This window comes from Sminthopsis crassicaudata, chromosome 4 (genome assembly GCF_048593235.1).
Source record: "Sminthopsis crassicaudata isolate SCR6 chromosome 4, ASM4859323v1, whole genome shotgun sequence".
Classification (NCBI taxonomy): domain Eukaryota; kingdom Metazoa; phylum Chordata; class Mammalia; order Dasyuromorphia; family Dasyuridae; genus Sminthopsis; species Sminthopsis crassicaudata.
The window spans coordinates 29,636,190-29,655,729 of NC_133620.1; the positions used below are offsets into that span (position 1 = coordinate 29,636,190).

Here is a 19,540-nt window from a genome sequence, read left to right on the forward strand (position 1 = left end):
TTCCCATCATCCTCACTGTCCTGCTTATGTGACATGACTCCTCACCTTTACATGGGCCGGACCTCCTGCTCCTTTCCAAATCTCAGCGTCCTTACACCTAATCCGGACTCAGCCATGTGCAGCCAGCTCCAGGAGGTCTTTCTGCATCTTCCCCCTTCCCCCCAACCCCCTGCCCATAAATTACTGTGTCTGTCCCTCCTGGAGGGCAGAGACTGCCTTAGTCTTGTCTTTATGTCCCGTTGCCTTACTTCAAGCCCAGCACACAGTAGGCACTTTATAAATGCGTGTTATATTGAATTAAGATGTAAATGTGTTTATGTGGGGGGGGGGGGGGCAGAGGACCCAGCTATGAATCTGGCCTTCCCAGCACTTTCCTGCCACAAATCACCAACTCCAGATCCTGGTCCATAAAATGGGCATAAAATGACTTGAGAGTTAAGTCAAATCGAGTCACTTAACATTTATTAAGTGCCAGCTGTGTGCCAGGTACCCTGCTAAGTGCTGAGGATACAGTGAGAGACAAAAGCTGTGTGATGGGAGAGAGAGCGTGCGAGCCCCCGAGACTGCAGAGTGATCTGGGCGCTCTCAGAGGGAAGGCACCGAGCCTGGGGAGGAGTGCGAAGGCGCTTAGTTAAAGGGGAAGGGAGCCTGGAGGGAGTGATGAGAAGGGAGAGCGTGTCGGGCCTGGGCCAGAGAAAGTGTTCATGTCAGCAGGGGAAGCGTTTTGTTTGGGGAGGCCGGTGTCACAGGGACACGTGGCGAGGACTAAGGACTAAGAAACCTGGGAAGATGGGGAAGGATGGCTAGGGAAAGATTTTAAAGACCAAACAGAATACTTTCTGTTAGGTCCTGGAGGTCACAGGGAGCCCCTGAAGCTTACAGAATGAGGGCGAGGGGCAGGTGACGGGGTCAGACTCACGTTTCAGTCAGGGGATGGGACAGAGACTCGGGGCATGAGCCCGGCCCAGCCCAGGGTGACGAGCACCGCTTGACAGACCGTGTTGTCTGCTTTGTCAGAGGAGGGAAAGGGCATGTGTGAAAGATGCTACCAAGGCAGAAAAGATGTACTTGGCAGCTGATTCGATATGGGGAGGGTGTGAGAAGGAGCCCATCGTGGGGGATGGGACACCCGGATCAGCCACAGGAGACATAGAGAGGCGAAGGGACAAAGAGTAAGTTCTGTTTTGGATGTGTGGGGCATGCGCTTCAAGCTGTCCAAAAGGTGCTTGGAGATGTGAGATTGGGGCTGGACAGGGAGATCTGAGAGTCATCTGTAGAGAGTGATCCCTGAAGCCATGGGAGCTAAATATTGGAGACGGATAAGACTCTCAGAGGGGGCGCCTGACTGAGGAAGAGCTAGCAAAGAAAACTGAGGAGGATCCGTTAGAAAGGTGGGTGGGAGGGCTGGGAAGGGACGAGCGTATCAAGGAGAAGAGGGCTTGCTAAGCGGGCAAGAGGGATGGGGACTAAGGAAATGTCATTCGACTTGGCAATTCAGAGATCGTTAGTAACTTTGGAAAGAGCAGCTTGGGTTGAATGAGACCAAGAGCCAAGTTTCAAAAGAGAGTGGGAGGCACCTAGGCACTCTCTGCCAAACAGAAGGGGCCAGCATGAAGGCTGGCAGGGATGGGCTTAAGAGAGGGGTTTTCGAGAACGGGGGGCTGATCCCCAGGAAGGGCATCTTTACAGATAGTGGGGAATCACCCAGCAGATAGGAAAAGATGGAAATGGGAGAATGGGATGAGAGAGAGCAGTCTGCTGGAGGAGAAGAGAACAGAACGGCAGCATCTGGGCACTGAGCAGAGATTCGTTCTTTGTATTCTTATCCCCAGTGCTCAGCACACAAACTGACACCTGGGATGCACAAAGTGAATGCTTGTTGATTGGTTGCAGAAAAATGAAATCCTAGGACATGAAAATCACATTTCTGGCTCCTGTCATAGTCAGCATTGTTGGAGGCAGAAAGAAAGTAGTCTGTGTCTGATTTGGGAAAGGCCTGAAGCTTACTGGGACTGCTTTGAATGATAGTCTGAATCAGAAACTCCCAGCAGTATAGAGCCTTGGTTAGGGGTAAGTCTAATGTTTTGTACTTGGGCTCAAAAATGATTTATGCAATTCCAGGATGGAGTTGTTGTTTCAGAGTAGTTCAGATAAGAGAGGAAGAAACGCTGTCCAGTCAGACACTGATACTATAAAGAAACGGTGACACAGGAAGAAGAACTCGATATCCAGAGGTTTATAGAAGCTAAGAACACTGTAGAAGCCAAGCCTGGGTCCCAGCAATCTGTGCACAAGGCACAAAACTTGGGCAACAAGCAAGAGCTCCTAACTCAGGGAGGAGGCAGCCTGGGCCTCTCAGGTAGCTCTTAGGTTTTGTAGGTTAGGATCCATGGCTAGTCCATGGCTCCAGAAGGCTCTGCTTCCTTCCAAAGAAATGGGAAAGGCTGAAGGGCGGGCATAGTGTTTTAAGAAAGAGTACTTATGGGGGAAGAAGGGCTGTCCTAGAAGTATCCTGCGTAGGAAGCTCCAAGTGGTGCTGTTGAACCAGCGCCAGCGTGGAGGGCCCTGGCCCTTGGGGCTGCCAGGGCTCTGAGCGGAAGGTATCAGGGAGGGGAGTTGGAATGACATCTGTCAGAATTTGGCACTTGGTGGCTAATGTATGACTAACCAGGGCCCTGAATTGCAGGCTTTAATGCCCAGACAGGAGCACAGCAGAGTTGTTTTGTCCACCCCTGGGACAAGCTGCTTCTGCTGGACAGCTGTAACTGCCTCAGAAGGGCTGCCTGAAGTCTGATTCCAGTCTGCCACATAGTAGTCTGCACTCCGTGTCTCTCTTCCTTGGTCAGTCTAGCACAGATGGTCCTCCCCAGCAGGAGTCCATAGCTAGTCAGACACAGTCTGGAGGAATGATGAAGACAGCCACCCAAGAAGGACCATTTTGCCCAGGATGTTAGAAAATGCACCGAACTGAATTCTGACCAGGAAAGCAAAAAAAAAAAAAAAAAAAAAAATTATATGTTACAGTGAGTCCTTTCTTCAGTCCTAGGCAGCTTACTGAGACAGACAGAAAGGTCTACTGACACTGGGGATAGAGGGTTGCCAGGAGTGGGCATGGTGCCAGCAGCATGGAGCATTCCAACTCCAAGGGACTGAAAGGCCAAGGCAAGGTGCCAGGGCAGGAAGTCCTGGGGCAGGAAGAACACCCAGGGGTGTTGAACTAGCTCTGGCTACAAGAACTGATGCCATTTGGCATTCTTGTTACCTATTACTCAGTTCTAGGTTACAGATCTAGGGAGGAGAGGTGTGGCTCCAAGCCATTGCGGGCTTTAGCGAGGTTCTGAGCAAGGAACAAGTTCCAGAAATGGACTTCTGAGACTCTGAGTCCAAGAGAATAGCAGTGACTTAGTTCTAGTCTTTAACTGAACACATAAGCTCCAAGTGGAATAACCAGGGCAGGAGTCCCAGATCAGAGTGGAGCCAGGAGTTCAGTCCTCTGAACCGAAAGAATTTCCCATCTGCCTAAAAGAGACAGAGTCCAGCAGTATTCTGCCGAAACTAAATAATGCACAAGCCAGCAGACTTGTCCAAGTCAGGAACTTGCAGAGCTTAAACCAGAAGGCCTTTCTCCCCGTCTTTCTCCCACTGTGAGAGCAGTGAAAACTTGCATAATCCCGGACCCAGGTGTGACATTTCTGCTTGAAGTGACTGGAGCCTGCCATTAACATAAAGGAGCATAACCAAGATATAAGCTGGAAGAAGGAGCAAGCAAAAACAAAAAAAGGGTCCAAACAAAAAGAGCTGCTTTTTGTGTTAGGGAAGCTCAAGGCGTAAACACAGAAGAGAATGATTTGAAAACATCTGCAAGAAAATCTTCAAGAAGAATGCAGATTTCCAAGGAGATCATAAAAGAGGGACAAGGACCCACACTTGAAAAATGTAGCAGCTCTTTTTGTGGTGGCAAAGAATTGGAAAATGAATAGATCCCCATCAATTGGGGAGTGACTTAATAAATTGTGGTATATGAATGTAATGAAATACTGTTGACCTATAAGAAATGATGAGCAGGCTGATTTCAGAACAGCCTGGGAAGATTTAACATGAGCCGATGCTGAGTGAAGTGAGCACAATCAGGAAAACATCATACATAGCAACATCAAGATTATATGATGAACAACTGTGATAGACTTAGCTCTTCTCAGCAGTTCAGTGATCCAAGGCAATTCCAGAAACCTTTGGATGGAAAATGCGATCGGCATCAAGAGAGAGAATTATGCAGTCTGAACACAGATCAAAGTATACTATTTTCACTTTTTTTTTCTTTCTTGTGGTTTTTCCCTTTTGTTCTGATTTTTCTTCTCCAGCAAGACTCAAATGGAAATATGTTAAACATGAAAGTACACTTATGACCTAAAAAATAAAATTAAATAAAAATTTTAAAAAGAATATTAACTCAACAATAATTTCTAGGAGGAAGGGAAAGAAAGAGGAAGGAAGAATGAAAAGAGAATGAATATTAACAATTTGATAAAAGTCATAAACTCTTACTAAAAAAAATGACTCCTTGAAAATAAAATTGACCAAGTAAGTCAAAAGACTTTGAAAAAATAAAAAACAAATATCTCATAGGGAAAGAGATTGAAAAATAGAAAGTCATTAACAACAATAAAAATCATGTCATATTTCAATAAATAAAGAAAACTGTCCAGATTTCTTAGAATCAGAGGACATGGTAGAAATTGAAAGAATTCAGTGGTTATTTTTTTCTTTCTCTTTACTTTTTTTTTTTTTTTTTACTTTAATAGTATTTTTTCCAAACACATGCAAAGATAGTGTTAAACTTTCACCTTTGCAAAAACCATGTGTTCCAAAGTTTTTTCCCTCTCCTCCCCACTCTTTCCTTCCCAAGATAGCAAGCAATCTGATATAGACTAAACATGTGTATTATTCTAAATATATTTCCATATTTATCATGCTGTGTGAAAAAATCAGATCAAAAGGGGGAAAAAAAAAAAAACACGAGAAAAGGAAAAAAAAAACAAAAACCAACAACTTTTTTTTTAAAAAAAGGTAAAAATACTATGCTTTGATCCACATTCAGTCTCCATAATTCTCTCTCTGGATGTGAATGACACTTTCCATCAAATAAAATGGTATTTTTTTTTAAAAGTCAGGAAAATGGAAAAAACAAAAACAAAACAAAACAAAACCCAAGTCTATTTAGATTGTCATTGGTTGCTTCTTGAGAGAAATCTTAGAATGAAAATTCCTAGGAATATTATAGCCAAAATTCAGAGCATCCAAATCAAGAAAAATATACTCCAAACAGCTAAAAAGAAAATTCAAATACTAAGGATCCACAATTAGGACGACATAAAATTTAGCAACCACAATTTTCAAGAAAGAGAGAATGTAGAATGATATTCCAGAAGGTAAAAGATCTAGGCTTACAATTACAGTATTATATGATGATCACTTCTGATAGATGTGATTCTTTCCAACAAAGAGATAGATGATTGAGGCCAGTTTCAATGATCTTATGATGAAGGGAGCTATCTATATCCAGAGAAAGGACTGCAGGAACTGAGTGTGAATCATAACTTAACATTCTCACTCTTTTTGTGGTTGTTTTTTTTTTTATTAATTTTCTTTTCTTTTTGATATGATCTTTCTTGTACAGCAAGATAATTGTACAAATTTGTTTACATATATTAGATTTAACATATATTTTAACATGTATAATATATTGTATTATTTGCCATCTGGGGAGGGGAAGGAGGAGAAAATTTGGAACACAAAGCTATGCAAAGATCAATGTTGAAAAATTATCTATGCATATGTTTTGAAAATAAAAAGCTTTAATAAAAAGAAAATTAGGTTTACAATCAAGAAAAAAAAAAGTGAGCATAATCCTACAGAGAAAAAACTGGACCTTTGATGACATTGAAGACTTTCAAACACTCCTGATGAAAAGACCAGAGCTGTGCAGAAATTTTGACTGTAAGAAACACAGAAGGTAGATATGAATAATGAATCATAAGGGACTAAACAACATTGAGTTGTTTACATTCTTATATGGGGAAATGGTACATGGAACCCTTTCAGAACTTTATCATTACTAGACCTGTTAGAGGGAGTCTAATAAGTAGGGACTTACTATGATTCTGTTTTGCTTGGATGATCTCAAAAGAAGAACGGAAGAGTGAGGGAAAAGAATGCATTGGGAGGTGGAGGGAGAAGGAAGAAAAATAGAGAAAATTATCTTATATAAAGAAACATACAACTGAGAAGGTAGGAGAAACAGGTGACTCTATCCTTACTCCCATCTGAACTGGCCAGAAAAAGGAAGAATACACATACACAGAGTTGGATACAAGAATTCATCTTACTTAATAAGGAAATAGGAGGAGAAAATGGAGAGAAAATAAGAGGGAAGGTAGAATAAGGGAGGTGATAGAAGCAAAAAAGACTTTTAAAGAGAAAATAAATAAAAAAGTAAAGCATAGAAAATGAAAGAAGAACCATACAATTAGCAGTCATAACTAAATGTAAATGGTATGAAATCACCCACAAAACAGTAGAGAATAGCAAAATGGATTACAAACTGGATTCCAGCAATGTGTTATTTATAGATACCATCTGAATGGACCTTTGGCCCATATGTAGGACAAATTTTCCAATTTCTTGCAGAGTAGGCAGCTGCCAGACTCTTTAGTTACAAGTAGTGTTTGCTATCCATTTCAGTATACAGTAGTCTTTTTTTCCTAAAATGTTTGAAATAACGTCATCTATCAAAGAAAAAGAAAAAAGTAATTCAGGAACCTGGAATGGTATAGAGCATTTGAGTGAAGATCAAAGGAGGAAGAAACAAAAGTATTTTTGCCATTGGGTAGACTACAGATTACCTGGACAGAAAGAGAAAATATATGAGGAGCTTGGGAAGTTGCTCACAAGCGTGAAGAGTCGGAATATGACACTGTTGGGAGACTTTAGTTATCCAGGCATTTTCCCCGCTGCAGAGCTGCTAATAACTTCTTGACTAATCTTAAAGATAATTTATCTTTCAAAAGGTAGAGAAAGTGGCCAACAGGATGACCTTTGAAGGTCTTGTCTGTGGAATTCTAGGTTAGCGAACCAATCACTAAATGTAGGTAGCCTCTGAGAGCCCTGAAACTTAGAGAATCTTGAAATGAGAGCTATGCTTATAGCCCCAGCAGCTGCTATCTGGAATGGCCCCAGCCTAGGCCTGGGACCCAACCCTGTCTTGGTCACTTTGTACCTAGGTGCTTAATACCTTCATACTCCAGGCTTCTGTGGTCTCCTGTGTCGGCCTTCAGGATACCCCCAGCTCTAGATTTGGTATTACCCTAAGGTCACAGATTTGGATCCTTTGGTTCTCTGCTGAAGTGCTGCTGTATTGGCACAGGGAGGGAGAAGGGGAGGGGGAGGACCCTTCGCACCCCTCTTCAGGACACCTCATATGTTGGTTTCCAGACAATTAGACTTTGCCCCTGCTTGGAGCTTGGGTCTAAGACAATGGGTCCCAACCTTTCTGGGGAGAGGGTGGGACCTCAGCACCTGGGAGAGCTCAGGGAGATCCTTCCTTCCTGGCAGGAAGGTAAGGTTGGAGCACCAGAGATTCCCCAGTTTTTGTTTTTATATCCTTGGCAATTGGTACATAGTAGGTAATTAATAAATGCTTGATGGATTGACTTCCTGACACCTGCCCGACAATGATGATATGAATTTACTTTTGTCTTCAATATGGATTGCGAGGTATTTATTTCCCTTGATGAGGAATTAATTAATTCTTAAACAGGCTGTTGGGCACCATATGGTCCAGCTTTAGCCCCAGAGTCCAGGCCTACAAGAGGACGCCAGCTAGGCTGAGAGAGGGGCATTGTGAGGGCAGCCCAGGAGCCCTGGCCAGGTCACCGTTTTGCTCTGGTTGTTCATCTGCTTCTGGCTACCTGACCCCTTGTTCCTTTCAGATAAAGAGGCTGATCCCTTTTCTCTTTGTGTTCTTTCCAGAGGGTCGATGAGTGGATGGCAAAGGAAGGCCTTCTGGATCCAAGCGTCAAGTCAATCTTTGTCACCTGTGGAGACTGGGACTTGAAAGTGATGTGAGTATTGGCCATTGAGACCATGGGCAGCTTCTAGAGAGGGGGGACACCTGAGCAGGCCCTCAGAGCCTCAGTTGTGGGGAGTGAGACCTCCCCATGTCACACTGCTGCTGGCAGGTCCAGGCCAGGCGCATGGAATCCATGGTCCTGGAAAGGGGAAGAATGGGATTCCCCCCCACCCTTTCCCCTGCTGTCATGCCCGGCCTCTGGGAAGCGAGTCCATGGTGGGCCTCGTTGGGCTGGGGCACTGTGGGCGGCGTGCTTTCCCCCTTAGTCCCTGTCTGCAGGGTAGCTATTTTCTGCCCTCCCTGGCTCTTAGGCTTCTGCTAGTCCTAGGGCTGGGAGGCCTATCGGAGGGCTGAGGGTTGTTTGCTGAGGATTGAGAGTATTGATCCCTCCATGTTATTTGTGGCTGAAGCAGGAGAGCCAGAAGGGCCTCACTTCCTGCTACCCAGCAACGTTTTCTCTTTGAGTCCCCCAGTGCTTGCTTGCTAGGATCATAGACTCGGAGCCTACAGGGACCGTCACGGCCCACCTCCTCATTTAACAGACAAGGAAACGGAATTCGAGTGAATTCTCCAAGGTTGTACAGGGAGGAAGCATCCAAGATGAAAACTGAACCCAGGTCTTGTCCCTCCAGAGTTGGGGTGCCCCTCTCTATTAGGTGTTGAGAAGGTGGCGCCCCTGCCACCGACCTTTCCTCTCAGGGGAAACAAGTGAAGGAGGGTTCCATGTTACTCCTCCAGCCCACTCTTCCCCTCCTGGGCCCCAGATGCACCCCCATCTTCAGAGCCACAGACGGCCATATTGGAGGGGGAAGAACCATGTGGAAAAGGGTTGGAGGCTGCCAGGAGCTCTGGGTGGTTTGGTGGAGGCCTTTAGTGCAGAGAGGACACTGAAGGGTCAGACTCTGTGGGGAGGAAGAAGTTAGAAATGTGCTGAACAAGGCTTGGGGGGGCTTAACTGGCCACATGCCCTGCGGCTGCCTGCATGTGCAACTCTCCCCATGAGTGGGGCCCTTCCCAGACTGGGCGGGGTCTGGGGGTGGGAGAAGGGGCGGCAGTAGGAGTATTGGGCCTCCTTTCTGGGCCTCTGCCTCAGGCCTCTGACAGTGCCCATGGTAGGGCCAGGCCAACTGGTGCTGCTTTGGATCCTCAGAGGGGCAGGGATGGGGCTTGCTGAAGGGCGGGCTGGTTGGGGGCTCCGAGCTCTGGGTTGGAAGTGATGTCTGTAGGGGAGCCTGGAACCAGCTTGGGCCTGGGAGCCTCCCAGGAGACGGGTGTGTTGGAAGGAAGCTGACAGGCTGGGGAGCCTGTGACTGCCGCTCAGCAGCCAGGCCCAGGTGAGCTGCTGGGGAGGCAGCCTCTTAATTAAATGTCTAACAAAATCAAAGCCACCCGGGCAGCGTCCGTGCCGTGCTCCGTGACAGCGCATCCCGTGCCTCAGCGCCCCCGTAACCGCCCAGCTAGTCCCCGCTCGCCTCCACGCCGGCTCAGGAGGGGGTTTTTATCACACAGATGAGCGAGGCAGGCTTGGCACCTGGGCTGCTAAACTGACATCCAAAACGTATTAGTGGCTCAGGCTGCATCCTGACGGCCGGGCAGGTTCTCCCTGCAGTCCCTGAGAGCAGGGTGCGTGTTCTCCCGGCTCTCCCCACCCTGGCCCGAGGCACAGGGGGCTGCCCCAGAAGGAAGACTTGCACTGAGTTCAGGCCCCCTGCCCGCCAGCGGCTCCTGGCTTAGCTTCTGGGGACGTGGAGTGTCATTAGTGGGGCTGATACCCTGAACCTGCCTCCAGGCGGAGCTGAGCGTGGACTGAAGGGTCTTTGCCACAGTCAGGCTGACACATACCATGTGCCCTGGTTTGTCTCCTCACCAAGTGGCCGAAGCCTAGCTCTGGGGGGCTCTGGGGATACCCCGGCTGCGCTGGGATTGGTGGAAGGGGCCTTCAGTCCTGGGGTTAGCATCCGTGAGCTTCCTGGTCGGAGAGGGATTCAGTGTGGAGAGAGGCTGGAGATTGCTCCTGCCGCCCTCTCCTCACTAGGCCCCGTTACTTGGGGCTGGGGCGGGCAGGAGCACAGAGGCTTTTCTGTCCTTTCTTGTTCTGGCTTGGCATGGGTACTGACTTAGCCTGGCAGCCTCTGTGGGTGAGACTGCCCCCCCCTTCAGCAGGACCAAGAGACACAGGCTCCTCTGAGGCCCCTGGAGTAGAAGGGGATGGGGGTGGGCTCTGCGCCCCCAGGGCCAAGGGGCAGGCTGCAGGAAGAGCTTCGGGCTTCCAGAGCTGCCCCTTGCCGGCTCCCCCCAGGTCTTTGACCCTCAGATCTCGGGTGGGGCAGGACTGGGACTGTTTCCTAGCCTTGCATCCAGGCCACAGAGGCTGCTTTGGCCCAGGCGTCTGACGGTCTCCACGGGGGCTGCTGGGGGGGTGGGCCGGGCCCTCCTGGGAGAGAATGTCCCGAGCGTGGCCGCTGCCCAGCAGGCCCGCCCAGCGTGGTCGCCTCCCGGGCTCCTGCCGCTGGACTTGGGCTTTCTGCCTCGATGGAAGGGAATGGCACCAGGTGATGTGAGACAATCAGCCCTGAGCGCTGTCTTTGGGGCGGAGGGGGAAGTACGGCTCCTGTTGCTGAGCTGGGGAAGGTGGCAGTGGGTGAGCTGCCCGTCACTGTGCCGCATGCTGATTGGCTGCAGCCGTGAGGCGAGTCACCTCTGATTAGAGGCCTGCCAGGGACGGCGCGTGAGTGAGAACTCCCTGCCAGCCCTGACTTGTCTCATTTCCCATTACTTTTATCCATCACCACAAACGCCCAGGCTCCCCTCCTAAACTAATTAAGTTTGCATGTGTTTAGACACATTGCCAAATAGGGTTTAGCAAAGCGGAACTGAGCTACATCTCTTTCTGAGCAGCAAGGAGCGGGATGGGAGCTAGGCCCTGCAAGTGCGGGGGGGTATACTACCAAGGGGGACAGGTGAGGGATGGCGGCCCCCTCCACAGGGGGCCTGCACTGGCAGCCGCTGACTGCCGGAGGGGGCCGGGGGGCTGGGGGGCAGGGAGGCGAAGCAGCTGTAGCAGAGGCCTTCAGAGGGACCTGGAGCACTGGCTGTCCTTCCTCCCTCCGCCTAATAGGCATTTATTGGGCACCTACTATGTGCCAGGCGCCATGCTAAGGGTGAGGAATACCAAGACTGGTCCCTGTTCTTATGTGGGAGAGGCTCCCCAGAGAGGCTCTGGGCCAGATGCATGGGAGGTAACTGAAGAAAGGTGTTAAGGAGAATCAGGAAAGGCTTCTTGGAGGAGGTGGGATGGGGGGGCAGCCAGTAAAAGTACCCGAGTCTCTTTGTGGAGGCCGGGATCTCAGAGTCTGCAGGGAGGTGAGGCAGAGGAAGCCTGGAAAGGGAGGAAGCAGCCATGGGCCATGGGAGAGGGTCCCCGGCTGAGGCAGTGAGGGCCGGCGTCACAGGAGAGAAGGGGGACGAGGGCCCTTGGCCACAGACTGGACCTGGGGGTGTGAGAGAGGGCATTAGGAAAAGGGAGAGTTGGGGGCAAGAGACAAGCCCCCTTTGGGACACTTTGAGGCCAGCAGTGAGGTTAACAAGCCCGAGTCTGGGCAAAACCAGAGCAGCCCCTCGGAGGCTGGCCTTGTGCTCAGGCCCTGCCTGCAGCCTTGGAGGGTACCAGGTAGGGGGATGGGGAGGGCTAGGCTTTGTTCTCTGCCCCTGCCAGGGCAGGGTGAATTTACCCAGCACCCCTCCAGGCTTGGAGATGCTTGGCAGGTGTTCCCTGGGCCTTTCTGACAGCCAGGAAGGATGTGTTATACACGTTTTACTGACAGGGTCCCAGAGTTAAGCCTCTCGGGCAGGATGCCCCTCAGCCCCTCCTGACTCCGAGGCCAGCTGTCCGTCTCCTCCTCCACCTGAGGAAAGCCCTGGGCTGGAGTCATCGAGCCTTGGAGCCAGCCCTAGCACTGACGCCTGGCTTTCCAGCTGGGTCTAGCCTGTTGTACCAAAGGGGAGAGAGAGAGGAAAAGCACTTATTAAGCACTTGGGGTGCGCCTTTACACATTTGACTTTCTGGTAAAAGCTGTACGTATGGCATGGCTTGGAAAACCCCGAGGGGACGGCAGTTCCTGCCAGACCAGGGCCAGAGCCCCCGGGCTGGGGGATAGTCTAGGAGCTGTCTGGGAGCGGTCGGTCTCTCGGCAGCCATTTGTTAAGCTTGCTGTGTGCTGGACACCGAGGAGACAAGGAGAATCCCTGCCTTTGAGGAGCTCTCCTTCCTCCTCGCCAGGTGGTTGCTGTAGCCCTGGGAATGGCCTGCGGGCTGTGGCCTGAGGCCTAAGCCTGTGTGCAAAGGGGGCAGTAATTGCCTCTCTGGCCTCTGGTGGGCCTATTGGGAAGGCCCGCCCCACCCTACCCCCCACTACGGAGCCCCCTAGATCATGGAAGAATTTCTGAAAAGGATCTAGGGGTTCGAGTGGACCTCAAACTCTAGCTGACTCAGCCTGATGAATGAAAAGCACGTAGAGCGTCGAGGGGGCAGCCAGGAGGAGGTGGGGATGCTAGTTGAGTCGGCCATTTGGGGAAGCTTCTATGGAAAGAGAGAGGCTGAAGCATCAGTGAGCTGGGCCTGGGGCCTCCCCAATGTCAGAGCCAGGAGCCATTTGGAGGCTGCTTCCCGCTTCAGAGCTGTTCAGGGAGGCGCTAGTCAGGAGCCAAGGAGGGGGAGCCCCTCGCTCTCGGGGCTACTCGAGAGGCCGAGCGGAGATGACCCATCGTGTCCCCCCTTCCCTTCCCCGGCCCTTGGGACGTGGCTGCCGGGTCTTGCTCCATTTGGGTCAGCGTTCTGGGGTGCCAGGTTCCTGATGTGGGCCGGGCCGGGGACTCTGCCCCTGCCCTCCAATCCGTCCAGAGCGATTTGCCCAGTATGTTGGTCCGTCTGTCACAGCCCTCCCCACCCCCCGCTGCAGTCTGTCATCCCCAGGGGCAGAACTAGCATTAGGGTCTTCCTTTGTGGTCTTCATAGCTTCCCATCCTCTGCAGCCAGCCCAGCCTCCGGGCCATTCCTCTGCCCTAGGACCCCATCTCCCACCTCCAGACCCTTCCCCAAGCTGTGCCTCGTCCCTGGAGGGCTCAGCCTCCTTGCTTCCCCAGCAGACTTCCCCAGGGGGCTTTATGTGGTCCAGGCGGCAGCCGGAGCCTCCACTTCTGACCGCTGCCTTCTGTGCTCATGTGTGGCCATGGTTTCTCTGCTGTTAGAGCGTGAGTTCCGCGAGAGCAGGGCCTTTGTGGCGCCCCTTGGACGCTTGGGACTCGGCCTAGTGCCTGGTATCCGGCAACGCTCGCTCCCTGGTCAGCTGTGGCCCCGGTCCCCTCTGCCGCTCTGGGCCCCGGATCCTTTCCGGACAGAGCGCCGCCCGGCCCTTCCGTGTCTCTGATGGGGGCCTTTGGGCCTATGGGCCGGGGCAGAGGTCCCTGGAGGGGGTGCTGTGAATCCAGGGGCTTCTTGGGCTTGTCACATGAAATACAAGCTCCTGGTGTCACCTTCAAGGCTCCCTCCACCTCCCATTTCATACTCTCTCCCCTTGGGGCCCTGAACTTCCCAGCCATGGTAGCCCCTGGCTGTCTCCCCCCTTCCCCCACAGCGCTCTTCCCTCTTGCCTGGAGCAAGCTCCCGTCGCCTTCCCTGGGAAATCTTTCTCCTCTCCCCAGACCCCACAGAAGGTTCAGTCTTTGCTGATGTCGCCCCCATCCCCTCCCCCAGAGGGATGGAGCCACTTTTCACACTTCCCCCGTATCGTACATAGACGATTCTGGGGTCTAACTGGAAGCTTCTTGAGGGCCAGGGCCATCAGAGGACATCTCTGTACGTGGCCTGGCACCTGCACAGTAGGGGCTTAATAAAACCTCATTGAATTAAATTGAACGTGTTTCCCTGTAGTGAGTGCCCAGCCCAAGCCCTTGGGAGGTCATTAAGGAATTAAGAGATCGTTTGGAGGCACCAGGAGCCTGTAAAGGCGTCCCCCTCTAGGGATGGGCCTGCGGACCTAGTCTAGACCCAGGAAGACTTGGAGAACACCAGCTTCTTGGGCTCTGCTTCAAGGCTCCCTGGGTGTGTCAGGCAGAGCGGTCCCAGAGGGGACTGGGTGGCCTCCGCAGACGTTGGGGCCTCCAAGCAGAGGCTGAACGGAGGCTGTGTGTGGAGGCCCTTTGGGGCTTCTTCTGGGTTGGGATTGCCCGAAGGTCTGGGTGCAGGCCACTGACGGAGCCTCGGAACAGCCAGGACAGCAGGGACGGCTCGTGTGATCGTTTCCCTCCGTGTCTGTGTGACCACCTGCCGCCTCCTTGCAGACAGAGGGATGGGGACCCCCCTGCAGCCTGCCCTTGGCCCTCTGGGCCTGCCCTGACCCACCCTTCCCCTGTGGCAGAGACGCTGCCTTCGCCCTGCCTCAGGGCTGGGGCGGCCTCTGAAGCCTTGGGTGGGGCACCAGAGGCTTGTTAGCGGGGCCTCCTGAATCCATCAGCTCAGCCCGGCTCTAACGAGAGCGCGCCATTCATTGTGGGTGACATTCCCTGCGGGGGCTCAGCAGCAGTATTAATTAAAGAAGAGATACCTGGCGCAGCTGGGGAAGGGGGGGCGGGCCTGCCAAGCTCACCCACATTAGCGGGAGACGGCCTCGTTAGCCTAACGGGGCCTTGGACCTGCAGGGACTGGGGGGAAGATTCATTCCACCTGCTGGGAGCAGCCTCTGGGAGGAGGCGAGCCCTCCAGCGGCAGGGGAGGGGGCAAGCTCCACCACCCCGGGAGGCCCCCATTGGCTTTGGGGCCCTGGCTGGCCACAGGTGCTCCTGCTGGGCAGGGGCGAGGCGCTGAGCCTCAGAGGAGGCAGAGGTCATTGATAAACCAAGGAGGACTTCATGGAGAAGGTGGCACTCAAACTCCCAAGAAACGATAGGAGAAGGACATTGGTGGTGGGGCTGGCCTAAGCAAAAAGGAAGGGGGGGGGAGGGGCCCGAGGGACATCCTTGAAGCCCCACCCCAATCACTTGCCAAACAGGAATGAAGCAGTGCGGAGGGAGGCTCCCCAACGTGCTCCAATCGGCCCTGGCTCACAGGGACGGGTTCTTGTGGATGGGAGCCGCCATTATTCCCATTTGACAGATGAAGAAACTGAGGCTGAGAGGTGAAGCAACTTTGCTAGTACGTGGCTGGGTAGGATTGACGTCGGGTCTTCCCGGCGCTGGTCCCAGAATGGGAAGGCCTCGAATGCCAGGCTAAGGAGCTTGAGCGTGCCGTGACCCGAGGAGAGCCTGGGCTCTGGGGGGCCCTGCGGAGCTTTGGGGCAGGAGCCCCAGTGTGAGCCCCAGCTCTGCTACCTCCTGTCCGTGAAATCGACCCCGCCTTTGGCCCTTTGGTTAGAATGGGATGGGACCCCGGCCAGTGATTGGAGGGCGGGAAGAGCCCGGACTGGGGCCTGGTGGGAATGGAGGATGCGGGTGCATCCAGGGAGCCGGGAGAGGTGCCCCACTGCCCTTTCCCCGGCCGGGAGCAGAAGGGCGGGCGGTGGCCAGCGAGGCCCCGGCCAGGAGGGGTGCGGGGGGCCCGGCTCCCTGTGGAGCTGGCTCTGGGCCAGGACCCCACTTGCCCCAAGTTCTCCTGGTTATGTCTGTGGTGAAGGGGAAGTGCTCCCGGCCTGCGGTGGCCATAAAGCACGGGCCTGGGCTTGAAGGGTTTACGGCTGGGGGGCGGCGCCCAATCGCGTTAGTGAATTCTTAACTGTGAGTTATGCTCAGGCCTCATTTTATTTACCATTTTAATCCTCTGTGCAAGTTGGGCCAGCCAGGCGATGGATTTTATGGAGGCCGTCCTCGGACAAACCCCAGCCGGGAGGCCGGAGGCCGCCTCTCCCCCTCCCCCACCTCGGGAGCCAAAGGCTGCCCCCCTTCTACCTGGGGAGCCATTGACCACCCTCCCCCACCTGTGGCCACTCTGGGGGATGAGGAAGAGTTCGGTCGGGTTCCCCTCTGCTTTAAGCGCTAGAGCCAGGGGCAGCCCTGTGCGGGGCGGGCTCTGGGAGCTCAGGGTGCACCCCCGTCGCCCCAGGGCTCTGCCACATGATGCCGGTGCTGTCAGTCCCATTTTACAGATGAAGCAGCTAAGGCAGAGAGCTGCATTAGGGGACTTAGGGTCGCCACCGGCGTGTATCGCAACTGGAGCCTCCACGTGGGCTCGACAGCAAAACCATCGCTTCTGCGCTCCTGCTGTGCCCGAGCGGGGGCGCCCTGTGCATTCTAGGCCTGTGGCTCCCACAGGTCCCGGGGCAGAAGGAAGTAGGTGTGATGGGGCCCTCTGAGTGCCCCCAGACCCTCTCCCCTGGGCCCCGCCCACCAGGAGCTGCTGGGCTGTGGCAGGGAAAGGGCTTCTCCGGAGGCGCTTCCCCGAGCGCGTCCTGGAGGCAGACTGTCCGCTGGAGGAGAGAATTAATCTCCAACTTCCCGCACCTGCGGGTGAGTGACCCCTGTTTTGCCAGCCCCTGACAATCTGCTCTCTGACTCGCAGCCGGGGTGATGGAGCACCCCGGCCGCTCTGTGCCACGCAGACGTGACGCCCTCCCCGGGGGCCGCGGCCACGGGGACGGGAGCTGCCGTGGCCGGGCCCCCCAGTGCCGAGGCAGCAGGAAGGTGGTGTCCCCGGCTTTTGTGGCTGGGTCTCCGAGGGGTCATTTGCCCTCGTGCTGAGTGGCTGGCATGCCGTGAGGGGCCCCGGCCCCAGTGTCCTCTGGCGGGCAGCCGGTGGCAGGAGGAGACGAGGGGCTGCCGAGGGGTCTCGGGGAGAGAGGCTGGGAGGGCCCGGGCTCGCCGAGGCTGCTGAGAGGCGCCTGTCTGCGCGGCCGCGCTTCGGGAAGAAAGGGAGCCGGCCGGGCGCCTGACAGGCCCCTCTGTGCTCCGTCCCGCTCGCTCGCAGCCGCAGGCAGCCTGTCTCTTTGTTAGCAGAGTGACAGCGATGTGACACTGTGGAAATAATTACTAACAAATCACGGGGCTGACTGCAAACAGCTCTCAGGCTTCAGAGGCTTGTCAGGGTGCATCGGAGCAGCGCTGGGGGAGGGCGGCGGGCCCCGCGGCCCCCCCGCGCCTCAGCCCTGGCGCCGGGGCCCTGTCCGAGGAGCTCCCCCAGAAGCCCGGTCCCCCCCACCTCCCAGAGCGCTCCCCACCTTCCGGCTAAATTACCCTGGCCGTTTGTGGCAAGTGGACTGTCCGGTCCCTCTCGCTTAGGAGGGCTCTCCCTGCCTGTCGGGCGGTAAATAACGCCGGGCGGGGGCGGCCGGAGGCGGGCGGGGGGTGAGCGTGCAGGAGAAGCACTGGGGGGGGTGCAGCCGCACACCCGCTCATACAATATTTATATAGGGATGGGAGTCGGCGGCAGTGACCTCCCGGGTCGTGCTGCTAAATAGCTCCCGAATTGCCCTGCATTCTAATTGCCACAGCTGTCCTTTGCCCTCCCATTGTCTGGTGGCTCCACGCCCTCGGGAGGGCGACAAGTGCCTGTGGCAGGGAGGGCCCCGGAACAAAAGCCCGGCGGAGGGGGGGGGGTCGGGGGCGTGGGGCACCTTGGGGCAGAGCCTGTCCCGGGCGCCAAAGCCCAGAGAAGGGGACGCCCTGTGCCCCCCCACCCCCGGCACCACTTGGGAGCATGCGCCCTTGCCTCCCCGAGGCTGGAGAGAGCCCGTAGCTTTGAGTCAGAGGGGTTGGGGGCAGACCTTCGGGGAGGGGGGTTCAAGCTTCCGAAGTCCTGCTGAGCTTGAGCCGGGGCACAGCCCGGCCCCCGGAGGGAACTTCGGTCCCGGAGCAGGGCGAGACGGGCTCTGAGAAGTTCGTGGGTGGTTTGGGCCGCCTGGGCCCTGACCCTAAAGGGAGTCAGTGTGACTAGAGCCCCAGCCTGCCCCTGTCCCCCTGGGGTCATGCCTGGCTAAGCTCCTGGCATGTGCCAGCAGAAGCCGCCGTTGCCTGCCAGCCCTGGCGCAGGTGATGTCCTTTCATCTCAGCCGTCAGGAGCCAAGCGGAAATTAAATCCGTCTTGCTCCCTGGATGTGGGGCTGATGCCAGGGCCGGGGCTTCTCCTGGAGCCCACCCGCTGCTGACGCTGCTGAGGTGGGGGCACGCGGGCTCCCTGGTGCCGAGTCCTCCCGGGTCCTTGGACGGGCAGAGCCCGAGTGAGTGTCATTGGCGGGGGGGGGGGCAGACATGCCCGGGACAGTGGTACCACCTGGGCGCACAGCTGCTGGAGGGCACCACCCCCTCCCACTGGCGCAGACTGCCGGGAGGGGTCTCTTGAGGGGTCTGTAGGTGCCTCATGGCGCTGGCCCCCAGGAGACGCAGAGCGGGAGCCGTCACTGCTCTGGCCGTGGCCCTCGGGGCCCTGCAGGGAACCCGAAGGAGAAGTGCCCGGAGGAGGGGCCGGCCTTGGGAGCTCGGTCTGCAGGGCGGTTTGGGGCTTGTGTCCTGTCTTGGTCTTTGTGCTTCTGGGGTCTGGCACCTAGTAGGAGCTTAACAAGCTTGTTTAACTGGACTTGGGGGAAAGCTCTGCAGCCCGTGGCTTTGCTAAGGCGAGGTTGACCATCTGGCCTCGGGACTTGAGGTCCCCTGTGGGCGCTTCCTTTCTCATGTGGGAGTGCCCCAGAAGTCAGGGGGAGAGCAGGCCCAGGGAGGCGGCAACCAGACCTCCATGCCCTGCTCTCCGTGCTCCCCTCCCCTTCTGGTTCCCCCGTGTGGTTTTGGGTGCGAGGCTGACCCTGTGGCTCCCAACAAGTCACCCCTTTGCCAGTGCCCCCTCCATCTGCCTGTGCCTTCCAAAAAGTCTGGGCTGCCTAGAGTGGCCAGGATGGGGGCCCAGGCGTCCATCTCCTCCGTCGGGATGACGGTGTCGCCCCCCATTGGCACTAGCAGCCCTGTAGGAAAGTGTCGGGGTGGGAGAGGGGAGACTCCCCTGGTGGTCCTCGACACGGACGGCACCGTGCACGCCTCCGACCCCCTTCTGGCCCCCCCGCCATCTGCAGCGGCCCCTTTGTCTGGGGGCCGGGTGGGGGCTCGGGTGACCCGGAGCCCGGCTCAGCCCCTCCCGCAGGACTGGCAGCTCTGGGCTCGGCAGTGACATTCATTAAAGAGGGGCTTCAGAAAGAGACATTTCAGACTTCTCGCTGGAAGACTCCCCCCTCCACGTGAAGCGAGGCTGCCGCTGGTGAGATTCATTAGCGCGCCCTGACAGCCGACGGCGGGCGGACGGACCGAGGCGCTCGCTGTCTCCTTCCCGCTCCCCCGCGCTCGGGCTCCCGCTTCTCCAGCACTGATATTTAGAGCTGATGGGCTGCTTATAGACTTCTTGTACCATGACACTTCGGGGGGGGGAGACAGGGAGCTGACTGT

General features: G+C 54.9%; 1 protein-coding gene across 1 annotated transcript in view; it reads left to right on the top strand.

Annotated features, from left to right (window-relative positions):
• Nucleotides 1-19,540, top strand: part of ERI3 (ERI1 exoribonuclease family member 3) — a 142,294-nt gene that overhangs the window by 58,930 nt on the left and 63,824 nt on the right. Inside the window, exon 5 of the mRNA XM_074266139.1 lies at nucleotides 8,029-8,120. Coding sequence (XP_074122240.1) covers nucleotides 8,029-8,120 — 92 coding nt within the window. The remainder of the gene's footprint in view (nucleotides 1-8,028; nucleotides 8,121-19,540) is intronic.